This window comes from Scheffersomyces xylosifermentans, assembly GCF_036884685.1.
Source record: "Scheffersomyces xylosifermentans strain CBS 12540 chromosome Unknown RJT20scaffold_1, whole genome shotgun sequence".
Taxonomy (NCBI): Eukaryota; Fungi; Ascomycota; class Pichiomycetes; order Serinales; family Debaryomycetaceae; genus Scheffersomyces; species Scheffersomyces xylosifermentans.
In genome coordinates, this window is record NW_027042939.1 from 3,451,207 (window position 1) to 3,466,047 (window position 14,841).

The 14,841-nt window shown below is 39.7% G+C and overlaps 5 protein-coding genes across 5 annotated transcripts; all 5 read right to left on the reverse strand. All coding sequences in view use genetic code 12, as the record gives it.

The window, feature by feature from the left end:
* Positions 1 to 1,464: 1,464 nt before the first annotated feature.
* Positions 1,465 to 3,504, reverse strand: VAN1 (Van1p). Its single transcript, XM_064916403.1, has 2 exons — positions 3,367 to 3,504; positions 1,465 to 3,031 (listed from the first exon to the last, which is right to left on the reverse strand). The coding sequence occupies exons 1-2, from the start codon at positions 3,405 to 3,407 to the stop codon at positions 1,633 to 1,635; spliced, it is 1,440 nt and encodes a 479-aa protein (XP_064777799.1). The 5' UTR covers positions 3,408 to 3,504; the 3' UTR covers positions 1,465 to 1,632.
* A 1,748-nt stretch (positions 3,505 to 5,252) lies between these two features.
* RJT20DRAFT_125112 (phosphoribomutase) lies at positions 5,253 to 7,613 on the reverse strand. Its single transcript, XM_064916404.1, has one exon. The coding sequence runs from the start codon at positions 7,601 to 7,603 to the stop codon at positions 5,594 to 5,596; it is 2,010 nt and encodes a 669-aa protein (XP_064777800.1). The 5' UTR covers positions 7,604 to 7,613; the 3' UTR covers positions 5,253 to 5,593.
* A 334-nt stretch (positions 7,614 to 7,947) lies between these two features.
* Positions 7,948 to 9,657, reverse strand: RJT20DRAFT_125113 (E3 ubiquitin-protein ligase). The gene has a single exon (XM_064916405.1). The coding sequence runs from the start codon at positions 9,625 to 9,627 to the stop codon at positions 8,062 to 8,064; it is 1,566 nt and encodes a 521-aa protein (XP_064777801.1). The 5' UTR covers positions 9,628 to 9,657; the 3' UTR covers positions 7,948 to 8,061.
* A 302-nt stretch (positions 9,658 to 9,959) lies between these two features.
* On the reverse strand, positions 9,960 to 11,571 carry RJT20DRAFT_125114 (SUR7/PalI family protein). The gene has a single exon (XM_064916406.1). The coding sequence runs from the start codon at positions 11,370 to 11,372 to the stop codon at positions 10,179 to 10,181; it is 1,194 nt and encodes a 397-aa protein (XP_064777802.1). The 5' UTR covers positions 11,373 to 11,571; the 3' UTR covers positions 9,960 to 10,178.
* Positions 11,572 to 12,166: 595 nt separating this feature from the next.
* On the reverse strand, positions 12,167 to 14,009 carry RJT20DRAFT_125116 (uncharacterized protein). Its single transcript, XM_064916407.1, has one exon. It carries the CDS (start codon positions 13,514 to 13,516, stop codon positions 12,323 to 12,325), a length of 1,194 nt encoding a protein of 397 aa, XP_064777803.1. The 5' UTR covers positions 13,517 to 14,009; the 3' UTR covers positions 12,167 to 12,322.
* Positions 14,010 to 14,841: the final 832 nt, after the last annotated feature.

Consider the following 14,841-nt stretch of genomic DNA (forward strand, 5'->3'; position numbering starts at 1 on the left):
GAGAGAAATGAGAGTAACAGTTGTTGAGTTCAAGAATGTCCGATTGCTGCTCGGTAAGGTGAATCAAGGAAGGCGAAATTTTTGCGTTTGCAAACAGTTAGTGGAACTGGAATTCTGTTACACCAGAGAAAGTGGGCCATCTCGCCATATGAGTGTTTTTTGAGATTCCCGATTTGGAGTGTTTAATTCGCCCTCACAACGATATGGAATTATGGTCTGATGGGCCTAATAGAGAATGGTGTCTTGGGAACTAAAATTGTAGACAGGGGTCAGCTTCAAGAAAGGCAGCGCTAGGCATTTCTGACTTAACTACGACGGTGGTAAAAATTTATACTGCATTTCACCAAGAAGTAGTAAAAGCACGTTGTTTCCTACCAGAGTCTTATTCGCCCGGAGCATTTCTCAATATACAAACTCTCGATTTCTTCATACACAACAGAACTTTCTGGCAGTATTGTTTGTCATTGTAGAATTTACCATCTTAATGTAGCTATTGAATCGTCCCAGATATTATTGTGTCTGTCGATCCTGACCACTAAAATGTGCATAGTTTGATTGTTTTTAAGGGGTACCTCTTAATGGCCCAATTAATGAGAAGTTCTTGTAGTGAATTTCATCGTTGGCCGCATTATCTTCCTCTGTTTTTGTTTTGCTTTAGGTTTCATGCATGTAGCTCCAATTATGCACAGGATCTAATTGCAACTTTCTTTGGATAATGGTATCCCCAATCAGTACACAGCACGGCGGAAGAAGTCCAGGCTTGAAAAATATCAGTTCCCGAATTACTGATATTGTAAAAGACCACACGTTCGTTCAGATCAAAAATTGTTCAAAATATTTTTTTGCACACTTCATATTTTGAAAGATCTGTAATTTAGACTATTTTTTGATGTTATTGTTTTTAGTCCAAATTCGACAAATATACACAAAAATTGCATAGTATAACTTAATTCTTATAATTAACTAGGAAATTAAAAATCATTTATTATAATTTCATCCTTGCTATAGAACGACAACTGGTTAAGAAGGAAAGTCCCATTTTCTTAGGGCATTAATCTTTGTATTACAACAATACTGCGGTAAGGATGTAAATTTCACGTGATCAATAACGTGATACGAGCATCGGCTCATTGCTGAGAGCATATTTTATGCGATGTTTAGCCCTATGGCGCAGTCGTAGCGTTTGTGAGTTTGGTTCTCCTGTTAGGTAATAGTATTGCCGAACATACAGTCGCGGGTTCGATTGCCAGGGCGGAAGTCGACATAAGATTTTATTTACCTGATGAATAAAACGGATGTGAACAATCTCTGAGTGTATCATACGATACACGTAGATTACAAAACCTGCCTTCCTACTGAACAAATAAAATTTTTGCATCTATGTAAAGCAACTTGATATTGCATGCTGGTAGTACGGTGAACAGTGGTTAATCTTTTTGCCTAGAGTGCTGAATAAATGTAAGAAGTTCAATGAATAAATGAGATAAATCTTGCTGCAAAACTTAAGTTATGGCTCACAATGTTAGTCTTCCAATTTGTGATCGATATGTCAATAGTTATATATTAAGGTTTAGGTCTAGACTAATAGTACTTACATGTTGTAATCTTATGACCGCATGTGAATTGAAATGACTACTCCTTGGTTCTACCCTTTCTTCTCTTCTTACGCTCAAGTTTGGCAATCTTCTTGAGATCATCCTCACTTGGCTCATAGATATGCCAGATGGTATAATGCGGCAAGCCTCCAACCTTGAAACCCATCTTCTTAGCCATCTTTCCAAACGCTTCAGTTTCTGCATGATTCAAGAAAGTAAACGCAGGAAAATGCACCCCTTGACGGAATATCTGGGCCCTAGCCAAGATAGAAACACCTCCTACACCATCTAAATCTACGACCTCTTTCGCATTTCCATTGGGATCTCTTATGTATGCCAAGTGGGCTCTCCAAGTTGGGTATTCGGCGTAGCCCTCCACAATGACATCGTCTTCGTCCAAGCCCTTGGCCAATTCCAAAGCTGGATCAGACTCTATCCAAGAGTTCAAATCGTACGGCTGTTCATTACCCAAGAATGTAGGCAACGGTCTCCACACATTAGGCACCATGACGTCGTAGTCGTGCTGCATGAGTTCTTCTATCACATCACCTGGACATGTCTCGATGTCCACGTCTCTCCAGTAGACCCAAGAATGATAAGGTTTCAAGGCGCTCGATGTCAACCAGTTTCTTGCTCTTCCCATAAGCTTTCTACGGATTCCCTGAACCTTAACGGCATGTCTATCACTGAATCCCTGGCCGATAATTTGACCAAAGTCCTTCTTGAAAATGGATACACTTCTGAATGGCTGTCTGTAGTTTTTATGGTGAGTCTCTGGGTGGGAATAAGCCTTTTTCACACCATCCATGTAACTCTTGTCCATATACAATTGGTACAAATCTGAAGAGCCCCGCACATTCTGAGTACGCTTCTCCTGCTCCTCTTGCTGAAGTTTGTCAACTAAAGTACCATTTTGGAGTGCAATAGAGTACTCGAAGACAGTCTCTAAAGTTCTATCATCTGGAGAGCAGTCAGATACCAAAAACGCTATATCTATCAAGGAATGGTCGTATGTTAAGTTCATTAAGTTGTAAAATGCCATAGGAAGAACATTTTCAGCATTTCTTAATGGCATAAGGAACAAGACGACATCTCCTTGGTTTTTACCGTCAGCAGAACCACGGTAGTCATTTAAGTCATAGTACTCTACCTTCTCGGCGAATGTGTCATCAGATCTTTGTTGAATGTTCTGATCATTGATGGCAGCCAAGTCAATGTCGTTTTGGTTGGCTGATGTGTCCTGTTTGGTGATGCCGTCTTTCGTGGCCTGATAGAATTCGTAGTTATCATCTGCGGCACTGTGAGAGACTATGGAGCTGCTGAAGAAGAAATTGCGAATGAATAATGTGTAAATGACGACTAACAGTACTATTAATAAAGCGATTCTTTTCACAAGCCCTCGGCTGTTCAACTTTCGAGGTGTGAGACGATTAAATCTGCCTTGATGTTAGTATACGATTCATTTAGACGTTTGATAACAATGAAACTTGTGTTTGGTCGAAATATGCCCAAGTCAATGAGAGATGAGGATAATTAATGGATCTTCCGGAATACAAGGAGCACGAGTTGTAACTTCCAATTATCTTCATCTGTTGAACCCTCTTCCCATATGGAGTTATATATCGAAGCAAGAATGCCCATTTTCAATCATTACTTGGATATTCTTCCAACACGGAACCGTTTTCTCAACGGAGAACTGGCAGCCAAAAGTTCCTCTCGAGGAGACTCATATCATATCAATGAACTCGGTACAAAATATAGTGATACATACATAGGAAGTTGCGGCTTACTGCCGTACGAATCTAGGACCATGCTGGCTAATCGCTGGCTTCTATTTGCTCTGTTCTTACTCTAACACACAGAGTACGTCCATAGCGCCTAAAATCTTGTTGTCTTTTCTTTTGACCAAAATCCTGTTTCGTGTGTGTGTTTTGGCGCCTTGATTCGGGGCGGCAGCGAGCACGTGAAGAAAGAGAGAAAAATAGTGAGAGGTGGTTGGAGACTCGGTGGAAAGTGGTGGGGAAAAAGAGATGGGAGACGTGGACGTGGTAGTGAGGGTAGTGAGAAAGGCAGTGAGAAAGGTAGTGAGAAAAGTTGAGAGAGTGAGTAGAGAGAGAAGGAGAGAGAAAAGCCAGAAAGTGAGTGGATGAGTGGGAAAAGAGTGGGAAAAATAGTAGAGGAGTAGTGAGAATTGCCTACAGATAAAGACAGACAGTATATCTTTTGGTGGTGGAAGGATATCTACGGGGATTAATGGAGGTAGTAAATGTTACTTTTTGGATTTTAAAATTATGAGAGGGAGAGAAACCTAGGCACTGAGGTTATAGCATATTTTATGAGGGAAGAAAGTTTTCAAGAGGATGGGTTAGTGGGAGGGAGCAGAATCCAACTAATACGCTAAAAAGCCATTATAATAATGAGCGCTAAAGAGCTCAAATTTCAGGCGGAGTAAAATCCAAATGTAGAGAGAGGTCTAATAGGTTCATTTAATTAGTGGATGTAACTTAATCAACCTTTAGTGACAACTTTAGTGAGAATGAGAAGGCAGTCCAGTGAATCAAAGGGTGAAAAATGGAAAAACGGTTAGGGAGACGCGAGAGGCGGCAGCCAGCTGAGAATAGAATGTTACCAACTAAAAATAGAATAAAGACAAAAAGGGAAATAGGAGGGACGAGAAGAACGCCTGAGAGATAGAGACACGAGACTTTTTGCCTAGGCAATGGACAGAAGAGAAAGACCGATAAGACCTCCTGAGAGAGCAAAATTTCATGGTAGTAACTTCAACGAAACAAATAGAATCAATGGTGCTTCCCACTTACTCGACTTGGTAGTGATATTCGACGTTTCACTATTTTTCAGTCAAGTTCTGGTAATGTTCTGGAGTGGTAAGATTAAGTTGTGTGACGCACAGTTATTACCCCATTGCATCTTGTCATTTTAATGTCGAGCTTCTGAAAAGAAGCCGAAGCCGATGATAATGTGACTTCATCACAATAATTACGAATTACGAATTATGTAATTCTTTTTCGGTGTATTTCTTAATAATTTTCAACAAACTTCCTTCTCTCCTACCATTAATCTCTTGGTACCGTCCCCCGTGTGCTGTTACAGTACTTATCTCGTAGTGAGACGCAATAGTTTGCTGCTTTACTACTGTATTAGCATTCCTGTCTGTGGACACATGAAAAAAGCACTTCCATGTAAATAAATGCAAAATCACTGGAGTTGTTCCCGATCAATGGGGCTTAACAATGTACAAATTCTTCGAGGAATTTGGCCATAGAAATGGGGGGATATAGAAGTAAATTGAACTAGCAACTAGCAATGAAAGTATCTGACTATATTGGCCCAATTTTTGCTGAGCTCTTTCTCTTGTAGGACTTTAGTACGGGGGTGTAGGACTTTAGTACGGGGGTCCAGCCGAACTCTGTAGTTCTGTGGAGAACCGATTAGTTAGGGAGCATTTTACAAGGCTAACTATATGACCAAATTTGCAACCCCTTATGGGGGAAGGCTTCCACTGTTTCTGCTTTCTATTCATAAAATAGCTCTAAGTTGCCAAAATTCCGCCACGAATCGTATAATCAAGAGAGCTCAATCTAACTGCAGGAATCAACAATTCCGTGTGCAACCTCATCGTGGCCGTTCAAACTTCTTCTCCGTCTCGCAACGTCAGTTGCTATTCCTCTGGAATCTCTTAATACAGCTATCATCCATCTCTATCACCTAAGATATCAATGAAGAATGGGAAAAGCCGCCCAATCGAAAAAAAAAAAACATACTTCTGCATTTAGAAGGAAGTAAAAGATAAGTAAAAGTCTGAATAGCTGGATGTATTGGCTTTAGAACTCGAAGCCAAAGACTTCAATTTCTGTTGTCACACAGATATTCATCTTGTGAGGACTTTAATAAGCATCAGGTGGATAATAAACTACAGTAAACTTTTGTAAATAAATATAATATGAAAGTATCTTGCCAACTTTTATACCGACTATAGATTATACAACCTCCTCCAAATCATTTTGAAGAGGCTTGAACCACTCATCTCTCAAAGTATTCCAACATTCTCTAGCAATTGCAATAGCCTCGGCTTCGCTGACTTCTGATTTTCCTTCAATGTAAACCTTCAACTTTGGCTCTGTTCCTGAACCACGACATGTGAACCTAACCTGAGAATTACCAGTTCCATTAATGGGCTTCAAAAGTACTGTGATCATCTGCGATTTTGGGTCCACTGGCAAGTTTGGAATGTTGTCCTTTGTATCAGATTGATATCCCACAGTAAGGTCTCTCCATGACTCAACTTTGAACTGGCCAATAACCTCTGGATATTGACTTGGGATAAATGCCTTACGAACTGTCTCAAAGATCTCCCGTGTTTTATTTAAGTCCTTCAATTTGTAGTAACCATTACATTCCTTAAACCAACCATACTTAGCATACCCCTCTTCTAACTTGTCAATTGGATCGAAAGATGTATTAGAACCAGTGAACCACCGGTTGTATAATTGGAGCCACACTACGGCAGCAGAGATACCGTCCTTGTCATTGACAACATCGAACATGAAACCGATTGCTTCTTCATACCCAAATGGAACATTGTAGCCTTCAGTTTTGAGATCAATCGCTTTATTTCCAATCCACTTAAAACCGGTTAAAGTATCAATAAAATGGAATCCTTTTTTCGTTGCCATTGCATTCAAAATTTGAGATGATACTGTGGAGTTTACCAAATAGGTGTTAGATAAGCGTTCTTGTGGAGTCAATTCTTCAATGACATACATGGCAAACAAGAAACCAATTTCATTACCTGTCAACTGTCTCCATTGTCCTTTCTTGGTCTTAATAGCAACACTGAATCTATCAGCATCTGGATCACTTGCGACAACCAATTTGTAGTTCAAGCTCTCTGCGGTCTTGATAGCCAAGTCTAATGCACCCTTCTCTTCTGGGTTTGGAAACTTGACAGTAGTGAACTTAGGATCGGGATTTGCTTGTTCCTTGACCACTTCATACTTGACTCCTTTAAAAAGGTTGGCACATTTTTCAAATATTTCTAAGCCAACACCATGCATTGGGGTATAGACAAAATCAAAGCCAAGGTTGGTGTCGTTGCCAGCTATCAATTTGCTACTAATAGCCTCAATATACTTCCCAGACACCTCATCTTTAACTGGAACCAACAACTTACTTTGAATTCCCCTCAAGAAGTTTCCAGTTATATCCCAAACTTTCTCTTCCAACCATGGCTTCAAGTTTTTATCAATTGACTCTGCGATACCCTCGTCATGTGGTGGGATTATTTGACACCCGTTTCCATAATAGACCTTATAACCGTTATCCCTGGCTGGGTTATGAGAAGCAGTAACCATGACACCACCAGAAGCTCCGAAATGGTCAATGGCAAAAGGGACTAATGGTGTATGGACATACCCACGAGGTTCCCCATCACGTTGTTGTTCATATGACGATTGCGAATATTTAAGAGATTCTTCCGATAAGTTGTTGATTGAACCTAAGTAGTACACCTTAACGTTTTTGGCTATAGCTACACTGGCCGTAATTTCGGCAAATCTCTGTGAGTTAAACCTGTGGTCGTATCCAACTACAATTGAAACCTCTTTAGATGTGCTGTTATCCAATAAATACTGAACCAAACCTTGCGAAGCTTGCAAGATGGTCACGTCATTCATGTGGGCAAAACCTGACTCCATTGATGAACGCAAACCAGCAGTACCAAAGGCAATGCGCTTGCCTAACTTCTCATTCAATTTGGCGTATTCTTTTGCTTCATGCAACCTAGTGATCTCATTTCTGGACTCTGTATTGATGTCTACAGCAAGCCATTCTTGCACCAACGTGTCCAATTTCTGGGTTTCCAATTCCGTGAAAGTCATTTTTGCTATACGATTACACACTATGCTCTCAAACAACATTAGTGAATGAAGATAGTCTATACGACTTATAAAAATACTTCGGATAAACTCTGAACTATTATCTAACAACATAAAAGAAAGTTTCCCCGAGATTCAAAAAGCGCATTTTTCGGATTTTTTTCAGAAGCGTCTCAAATGCTTAAACATGAAAACGCATTGGGTGCAAAGTGGCTGGTGAGGGAGGGATGGAGGAAGGATAGTGGGTGGAGACTTTTATGATAAGACGTTTTATTTGCTGTAGCTATTTGAATGGTAGGAAGAGTTAAAAAATTGTATGCTTATAGTCGTTTGGTGGTAAAAAATAATGGAAATACAGTATATAAATATGTTGCAATCTTCAGAAGAGACTAGATTTATGACAGTACTTTGAGTATATGATGAGGGAAAATGGAACTACAATTGGATTCTGAGAAATTGTGGCTTCCTTTTATTTAGTGGTCCTACTTATACTTATTATACATTATTTATGGAGATTAATGATGGTAATATACAATATTATGTGTGTGTGTGTGTTCCGAGTAACTTGGGATCTAAGAGTATGTAAGCTTGTACTCTGATACAGAGGAGTTTTCACCAACACCAACGAATCTGATTTCACTGGCAGTCTTGAAACTCTCGTCGTCAGCATCTGTCAAAAGATGGATATTCTTCAACTTAGGACTATCCTCTGCAGACTTCACCACAAGATTATTATTCCACTGCTTGCCTTTCTTAATGTATCTGTGTAACGCAAGGGTATTATCAGAATCGAGGGTGATTACAAGACTCGACGATGGATCGACGATGAAATCGAGTAATCGGTTGTCAAACTCTATACTGTGTACCTTTGTATTCTTCCTTAAGTCAACAACATCTATTCTGCTCTTGTTCTTTTCAGAAGAAGACACAAATAACCAGTATCCGTTCAAGGCAAATACAATTTTATCGACATTCGCATATGCTACGTCAATTACAGAAATCTCTTCGGCTGTAGTGGTGCTGAAAACTTGGACTTTTCCGCTCAAGTTTCCGATGGCTAACAAGGCGCCGTCTACATGTATAGCTCCAGTTGTGAGAGTCAGCTCGTTTTGAGGAGACTGGTACAACAAAGAAGAAGAATCCTCCTCTTTGTTGGTATCATGTAGAGCCCACGTATTATCTTCACCCAATGTGAAAAACAAATTCGATAATTTTGGATGTACAATGATTTGAAGGATGGCACCTCCGTGGTTGTTCTTGAACGTCTTTTTGTTGTGGTCTATTACTAGTTTGCTCTTGTATGCAATTATGGGTAACAATTCATCACCTAAGTGTACTTGATTAACAGCGGTCACAGATGTTTTTGATGCTGTGAATTTTGTCGGCTGAGAATCTTCTAAGTTTTCGAAATTAAATTTGGCCACAGCTCCTGTAGAAGATCCCACAATTAAGTTCTTTGAGCTTCCCTCTAAGTGGGATCCTGTTGCTTTCTTGAAGGGTTGTCCTTGACTATCCACATATTCTATGCTGATGGACTGATCTGGCTTTATAGAAAGTGTAGGTTTTTGTGATTTGTGTAGTTGGAAGAGTTCTTCACGAGCATGATTGATCTCTTCTACGGGTATTTCGTGTACTGACGTGGATGTAGAACCACTATTACTTGATTCTGCTTTTCCATTGCCATTTGTAGCAGGCACATCGGCAGCAAGGGCTTCTCCATTACCGATAGAAATTGCCAATTGTTGTAAAGCTGCCTTAGCCTCATCTCTTTCTTTAATTGCATTTGCAGCAACTCTTACTGCGGCATCATGGTGATATAATGCAGCACTCAATTCCTCTCTCGCTTTATAGAGTTGTTTTCTTAGCGTGAACACTTCTAGAGCCAAAGCGTCCCATTCGTTCTGGAACGTTGCAAGAAGAGAGGGAATAGATGTTGCTGATGGAGCTTGCGGAGGCACAATTCCCGAGCTTGAGCTCTTTATACTAACAAGCTCATCCACACTCAATGGCTCATCGTTGATAGGATCAGTACCACTGGTGGAAATATAGTTCTCTATGTGTTTTCTTTCAAAAATCGCCCCACTTTTTGGAGAAACCACTGGATCAGTAGCCACTTCTCCTGAAATAGAGCAAATCATACTGAATTAATGTACAATAACTAATGCTAGTGATAAACATAGTACAAACCATGAAATATCAATTTGCAGTGCCTGAAATGTTTGTAGATGATGTCGCTATAATGTCTCCATATATTTGAATGTATTGCGACATATTTTCAGTTTCGATATGATCTTTGATGGTATGTGCACGACCACATAACGGCTGCAACAACCGTTATTATGTTGTAGAGGATAAACCATGTATGGTCATTGAAGTTGGCAATGACTTGTATAGCACTGGTGCAAATTAAGCAGTAGGAATGAAAAAGAAAGCAAATAAATTAGGAAAACTTGAAAAATGTAGGCTTTATGATATTTTGGTTGAGAGGCTTTATCGATTGGCTTCATTTTATATTTTTAACTATTATACTGATGGAATATCCCCATATGTATTATCTCTATTAATTTATGTCAATAATAGAATTATAATGCTTAAGAAATGGAGGAAAGTAGAACAGAAAAGGTGCCAAACGAACTGAAATGTAAATGCTATCTATAAAATGAAAAAAATGATGCAAAAGATGAGTAGCCTATAAATCCTCGTAACTGGATTCTTCCTCCTGTTTCTGGTAGTATGAAATAACCTGCTCTTCATCATCGTCTTCAATGCACCTATACCGTCTACGACCGGTTCCAAAGAATCCCCACCACTGGCCCAATAAGTTCAACAAGACAACTATTATGGCAGAAGCGGCGGCGGACCAAATGAAAGCATAGAGATTAACGGACAAAAAACTTTTTATGCCGAATTGGGGTGAACCATTGATTTGTTTTCTGAGGTAAACGTAAATGCCCGTTATGAGAGAAGCTGTCACAACGGCCAACACTGCGTTAATAACTTGGAATAGAAAATTCAAGAAAGAAAGACAGCAATTATCAGGTGAAATGAAGAATGCTAGGACTTGAATGACAATACTAACAAAGCAAAAACAAACCACTACAACAAGTAAAGCAAAGCAAGCGGTAGAAATCCGGCCTATTTCAGTGAGATTCTTCTTCAAATTACCAGGTAAATTTACGCTGTCGTAATTAATATTTTCAAGTAAAACGTACAACTTACTTGAGATTGCTTCAACCATCAGGGGTGGTGCAAAAGGTAAGTCAATATTGTTGATTGTTCCATTCAACACGGTCTTAAAAATAGCAAGGGGATCAAATATATTTGAAGCTTTCGGGTGAGAACACCAAGTGAAGTTAACATGTTTATTGTTGAATGGTATTGGCCCGGAAGTAGTCTGATTCTCAGTCAGTTCATCTTTGCTGATGTAACCCGTACAGTATCCCCAAAAACCTATAGAATAAACATCGGCAAGTCCAAGTTCTTGGTAGTTAAAATCATTTATGACTTCATTGAGAATGATTGCAATCGAGCTGTCGAAAACTTCTGAAGTGGTTGTGGAGGCTACAATGGGTACAGATTCCGTGTTAGAAGTTTCAGTGTTTGTATCAAGACCCCAGACTTGGAGACTTGAACTTGGATCATCATTTTCGGTTGGGGTAGCTCTTTTTATGTTGCTCCCAGTGCCAAGACTCAGGGGAGTTATACTTTCAAATATAGCCGTATTAATCAAAGCTGTGAGGTTCAAATTGTACAAGTGGACGTCGATCAAATAAGTATTGGTCAAGTACGGGGAGCTTTTATAGGAGCCAGTCAAAGCAAATATGAACAACACCATAAACGCTAGTGAAAAGAACACTAAGAAGCCTCTAAGGATCATGAACATTGGGGAAGATGGGTGTTGGTGTTTCGTACGTGTGAGTGACTGTGGTGATCAGTTATTTGTTGGTAGGATAAGTGCTAAAGAGGATATTTGGTTAGTTGTCAGTATATATGTCTTCATTACAATCCTGAATTTCTATGGAGCTGGCTACGAGATGACAATTTAATATAGTTCAAAAGCCGACCGTGGCTATTTATCGTATGGTTTTATTTTGCAATACTTGATCCCAATTAGGACGCATCGGCTATCTAATTTTAGTGTGAGACGTTTATATGTAGCTGCTCAACTCGTAAATGGAAATTCCTCGGCACGAAACTCCGCGCGACAAGGGTCTAGTACGTTAAAATTTGCTTAAGCGACGTTCACAGATGTAACTCTGGTCACGAACACAAAAAGTACAATAAAAATAGGATTAAGACAATTACTAAGACAACGATGAAGTGTCTTTAGTGAGTTAATGCAAGTCAGATCTTGAGATGTCGATATTTCATTGTGGAAATGGTTCTTTAAGTAGCTTGTAGATAATGTTCTAAAGTATGGAGACTGAAGATGTCTGTGGCCGTTTTTGCCCTGCCGTTTTTCGAAGGCGTGCACATATCAGATGGTTGCAACACTTGGCACCAGTGCAAACTACTATTTTACTAGCACATGTAATACATTCTTCACGTTACCAAGTAATTTTAGTTTGGGAAATGTTCTTTGATTGATAGGTCTTTTAAAAAAGGGACAGCATATGTTGCACATAAAAAAATGCCCAGTAGTACTACTCTTCTCTATTTAAACACAGCTTTACAGTCTCTAATAATGATCTTTATTGAGAAGTTAACAATGAATGAATTATAAAGGTTTGGAGAGAAGTGAAAAAGAAAGTAGCTTCCCACCAGTTATTAGTTAGTGTGCTATATATAGAAATGAAAGGATGCAAAATATAATTAAACCGAAGACCGTATTCCCTACTCTTCGTCGCTGGACTCGTATTCCTTGTGAGAGTATGCAACCTCGTGCTCCTCATGCTCCTCGCTGGCTCCACCAACTGATCTATATCTCTTACGACCAGTTCCGAAAAGACCACAACAATGTCCTAACAAGTTGAAGAAAACCACGACGATAGCAGCAACGGCAGCAGACCAAATGAAGGCATAGAAATTGATAGACAAGAAACTTCTAAGACCGAAGGTTGATGTGTTGTTATTGACTTGTTTTCTGATGTACAAGTAGGTACCGGTAATAAGACCGGCAGTCACAACTGCCAACAAGGCGATGACCAATTCAAATAAAAAGTTCAAGAAAGAGAGACAGCAGCTGTCTGGAGAAAGGAAGAAACCTAATACTTGAATAATGATGCTAATGAAACACAAGCAAATCAAAGCAACTGTCAAAGCAAAACAGGCTGTGGAAATATCACCTAACTTGTCAAGATTCTTCTTTAAGCTACCTGGTAAGTTCAAGCTTTCATAAGTAATATTCTCAAGCAACACAGACAAATCACTTCTGGCAGCTTGGGTAATCATAGGGTAAACAAATGGCATATATCCATCAATTTTATTATTGATAGTACCATTCAACTCAGTCTTAAAGATTGCAAGTGGGTCAAATCTGTAAGCAGCCTGAGCAGGGGAACACCAGGTATAGTTAACATTTTTATTGTTGAACTTCAACATTGAACCAGTGTCAGTCAAACTAGCTCTGTTAATATAACCTTTACAGTAACCCCAAAAGCCGAACGAGTAGACATCGGCAAAACCTAACTCTTGGTAGTTGAAGTCCCTGACAACCTCGCCAACAGCGTTTTGTACTGAACTGTCAAATACATCAGCAGCATCCGAAGTAGCAGCGTTCCAGACTTGGTCAGCTTTAGAAGTGACTGCACCCCAGGCCAGTGTGACGGCATCTGGGAAATCACGCTTTGTTGGCGTAGCCCTCTTTGCGTAAGCTGGCTTGCTGAGCTTGTCTGTCAGGGGCTTGACCTCTGCCAAGATCGCAGTATCAATCAAGGCTGAGAGGTTCAAATTGTACATGTGCACATTGATTAAATAAGTGTCGGTCAAGTAGGAGGTATTGTTGTAGGAGCCTGTCAAGGCAAATATGGATAAGACCATACACGCAAGCGTGAAGAAAATAAGGAAGACTCTGAAAATCCTAAACATATTGGGAGTTTTTTTAGGAGACTTTTTGTAATTGTGTGGAGCTATATCACTCTATTAGACGTCAATTATTAAAATTTTGACTATTCTCTAGTTTTTATGCTAGTTGGGTTCGTTTTCCTGTTATTATATGGAAAACAGATTGCTAATGTCACTTAAACAATATAATAAACTCAATTCGAAGTTATGCTCTTCTGTATGACGTTTTTTGCAGTAAGTGACCCAAATAGGAAACTCGGCTATCGCAGCTAATATTTCGGTGTGATGCGATGGTGTGAGTTATCAGCAATGTACCAAAAGGGGAAGTAACTGGAGCACAAAGACGTGGAAATGGCTAGTGTGTGCTAAGTAAGGTGGAGTTTGTGATGATGTAGGTGATTGTGTTGAGCTATAGATTCACTAGAACAACTATCTATGTGTACACAATAAACCGACCTAAGATGCTATATGCTGTATGCTATATGCTATGTATACTTTGTACTATCCCTGGGCTCAACCCCATTTCTTGGGATCTCCTCTCTATATATAGATAAAAATGGTTGCATGCACATTAGCAGACGTAATTGTGCCAGATCAGCCACGGATCATAACTCCACCAACACAATTCACTCGTCTACTTGTTTCTGCGCAGTTATACCCAAGTCGCCCTGGAATTAGTAATGTGAATCTGCGTTTACATGTGAAATGGCTGGTGCAATTATACGGATCAAGTAATACGCACGGTCTAACAATCGTGATCCGGTGAACAGTGCTGGCTAGTAGTTAAGAGGTGAGCGCTGGGGAAAAAAATATATGCAGCTTTTTGTATGAGGTTTTGTATGATGAGAGAGCGTGGGAGTATATTAACGACCTGGCCAGTAATGTGTGATATTGTCAACCTTGTGATGGTATAATGCAATCAGCTACCGTCTATTCGGAGGAACTTGTGTGTTTACAGTCATTTATTACACTTTTGTTGGACTTTCCCGAAAGATGGTGGAGAGCAATTACGATGCATTCTTTACTTGCTATTGATAGAAGTTGGGCATATGCACGACCATATAGCCATTTGGATGGTTTGGGCTTTTGCAGCTTGAAGATCTTCAAAATAAAGAAGGGGAAATGAAGTCGGTTCAATGAAAATAATTCGACAGGGGGAAACGGCGTGGGATTACTTTTGACCGAAAGAGTATATTTCAGACATTAACGACTTGGAACGAGGCTGCTAACCTGGCATTGTTATGGTGGTCTCCCCGAGCTCTACAACAAATCCATTCGGAAAGATCTAGCAATGATGGAATTGGTTAGTAAAGTTATTGAACTTTATTCGGGGTTATGTTTGCCATGAC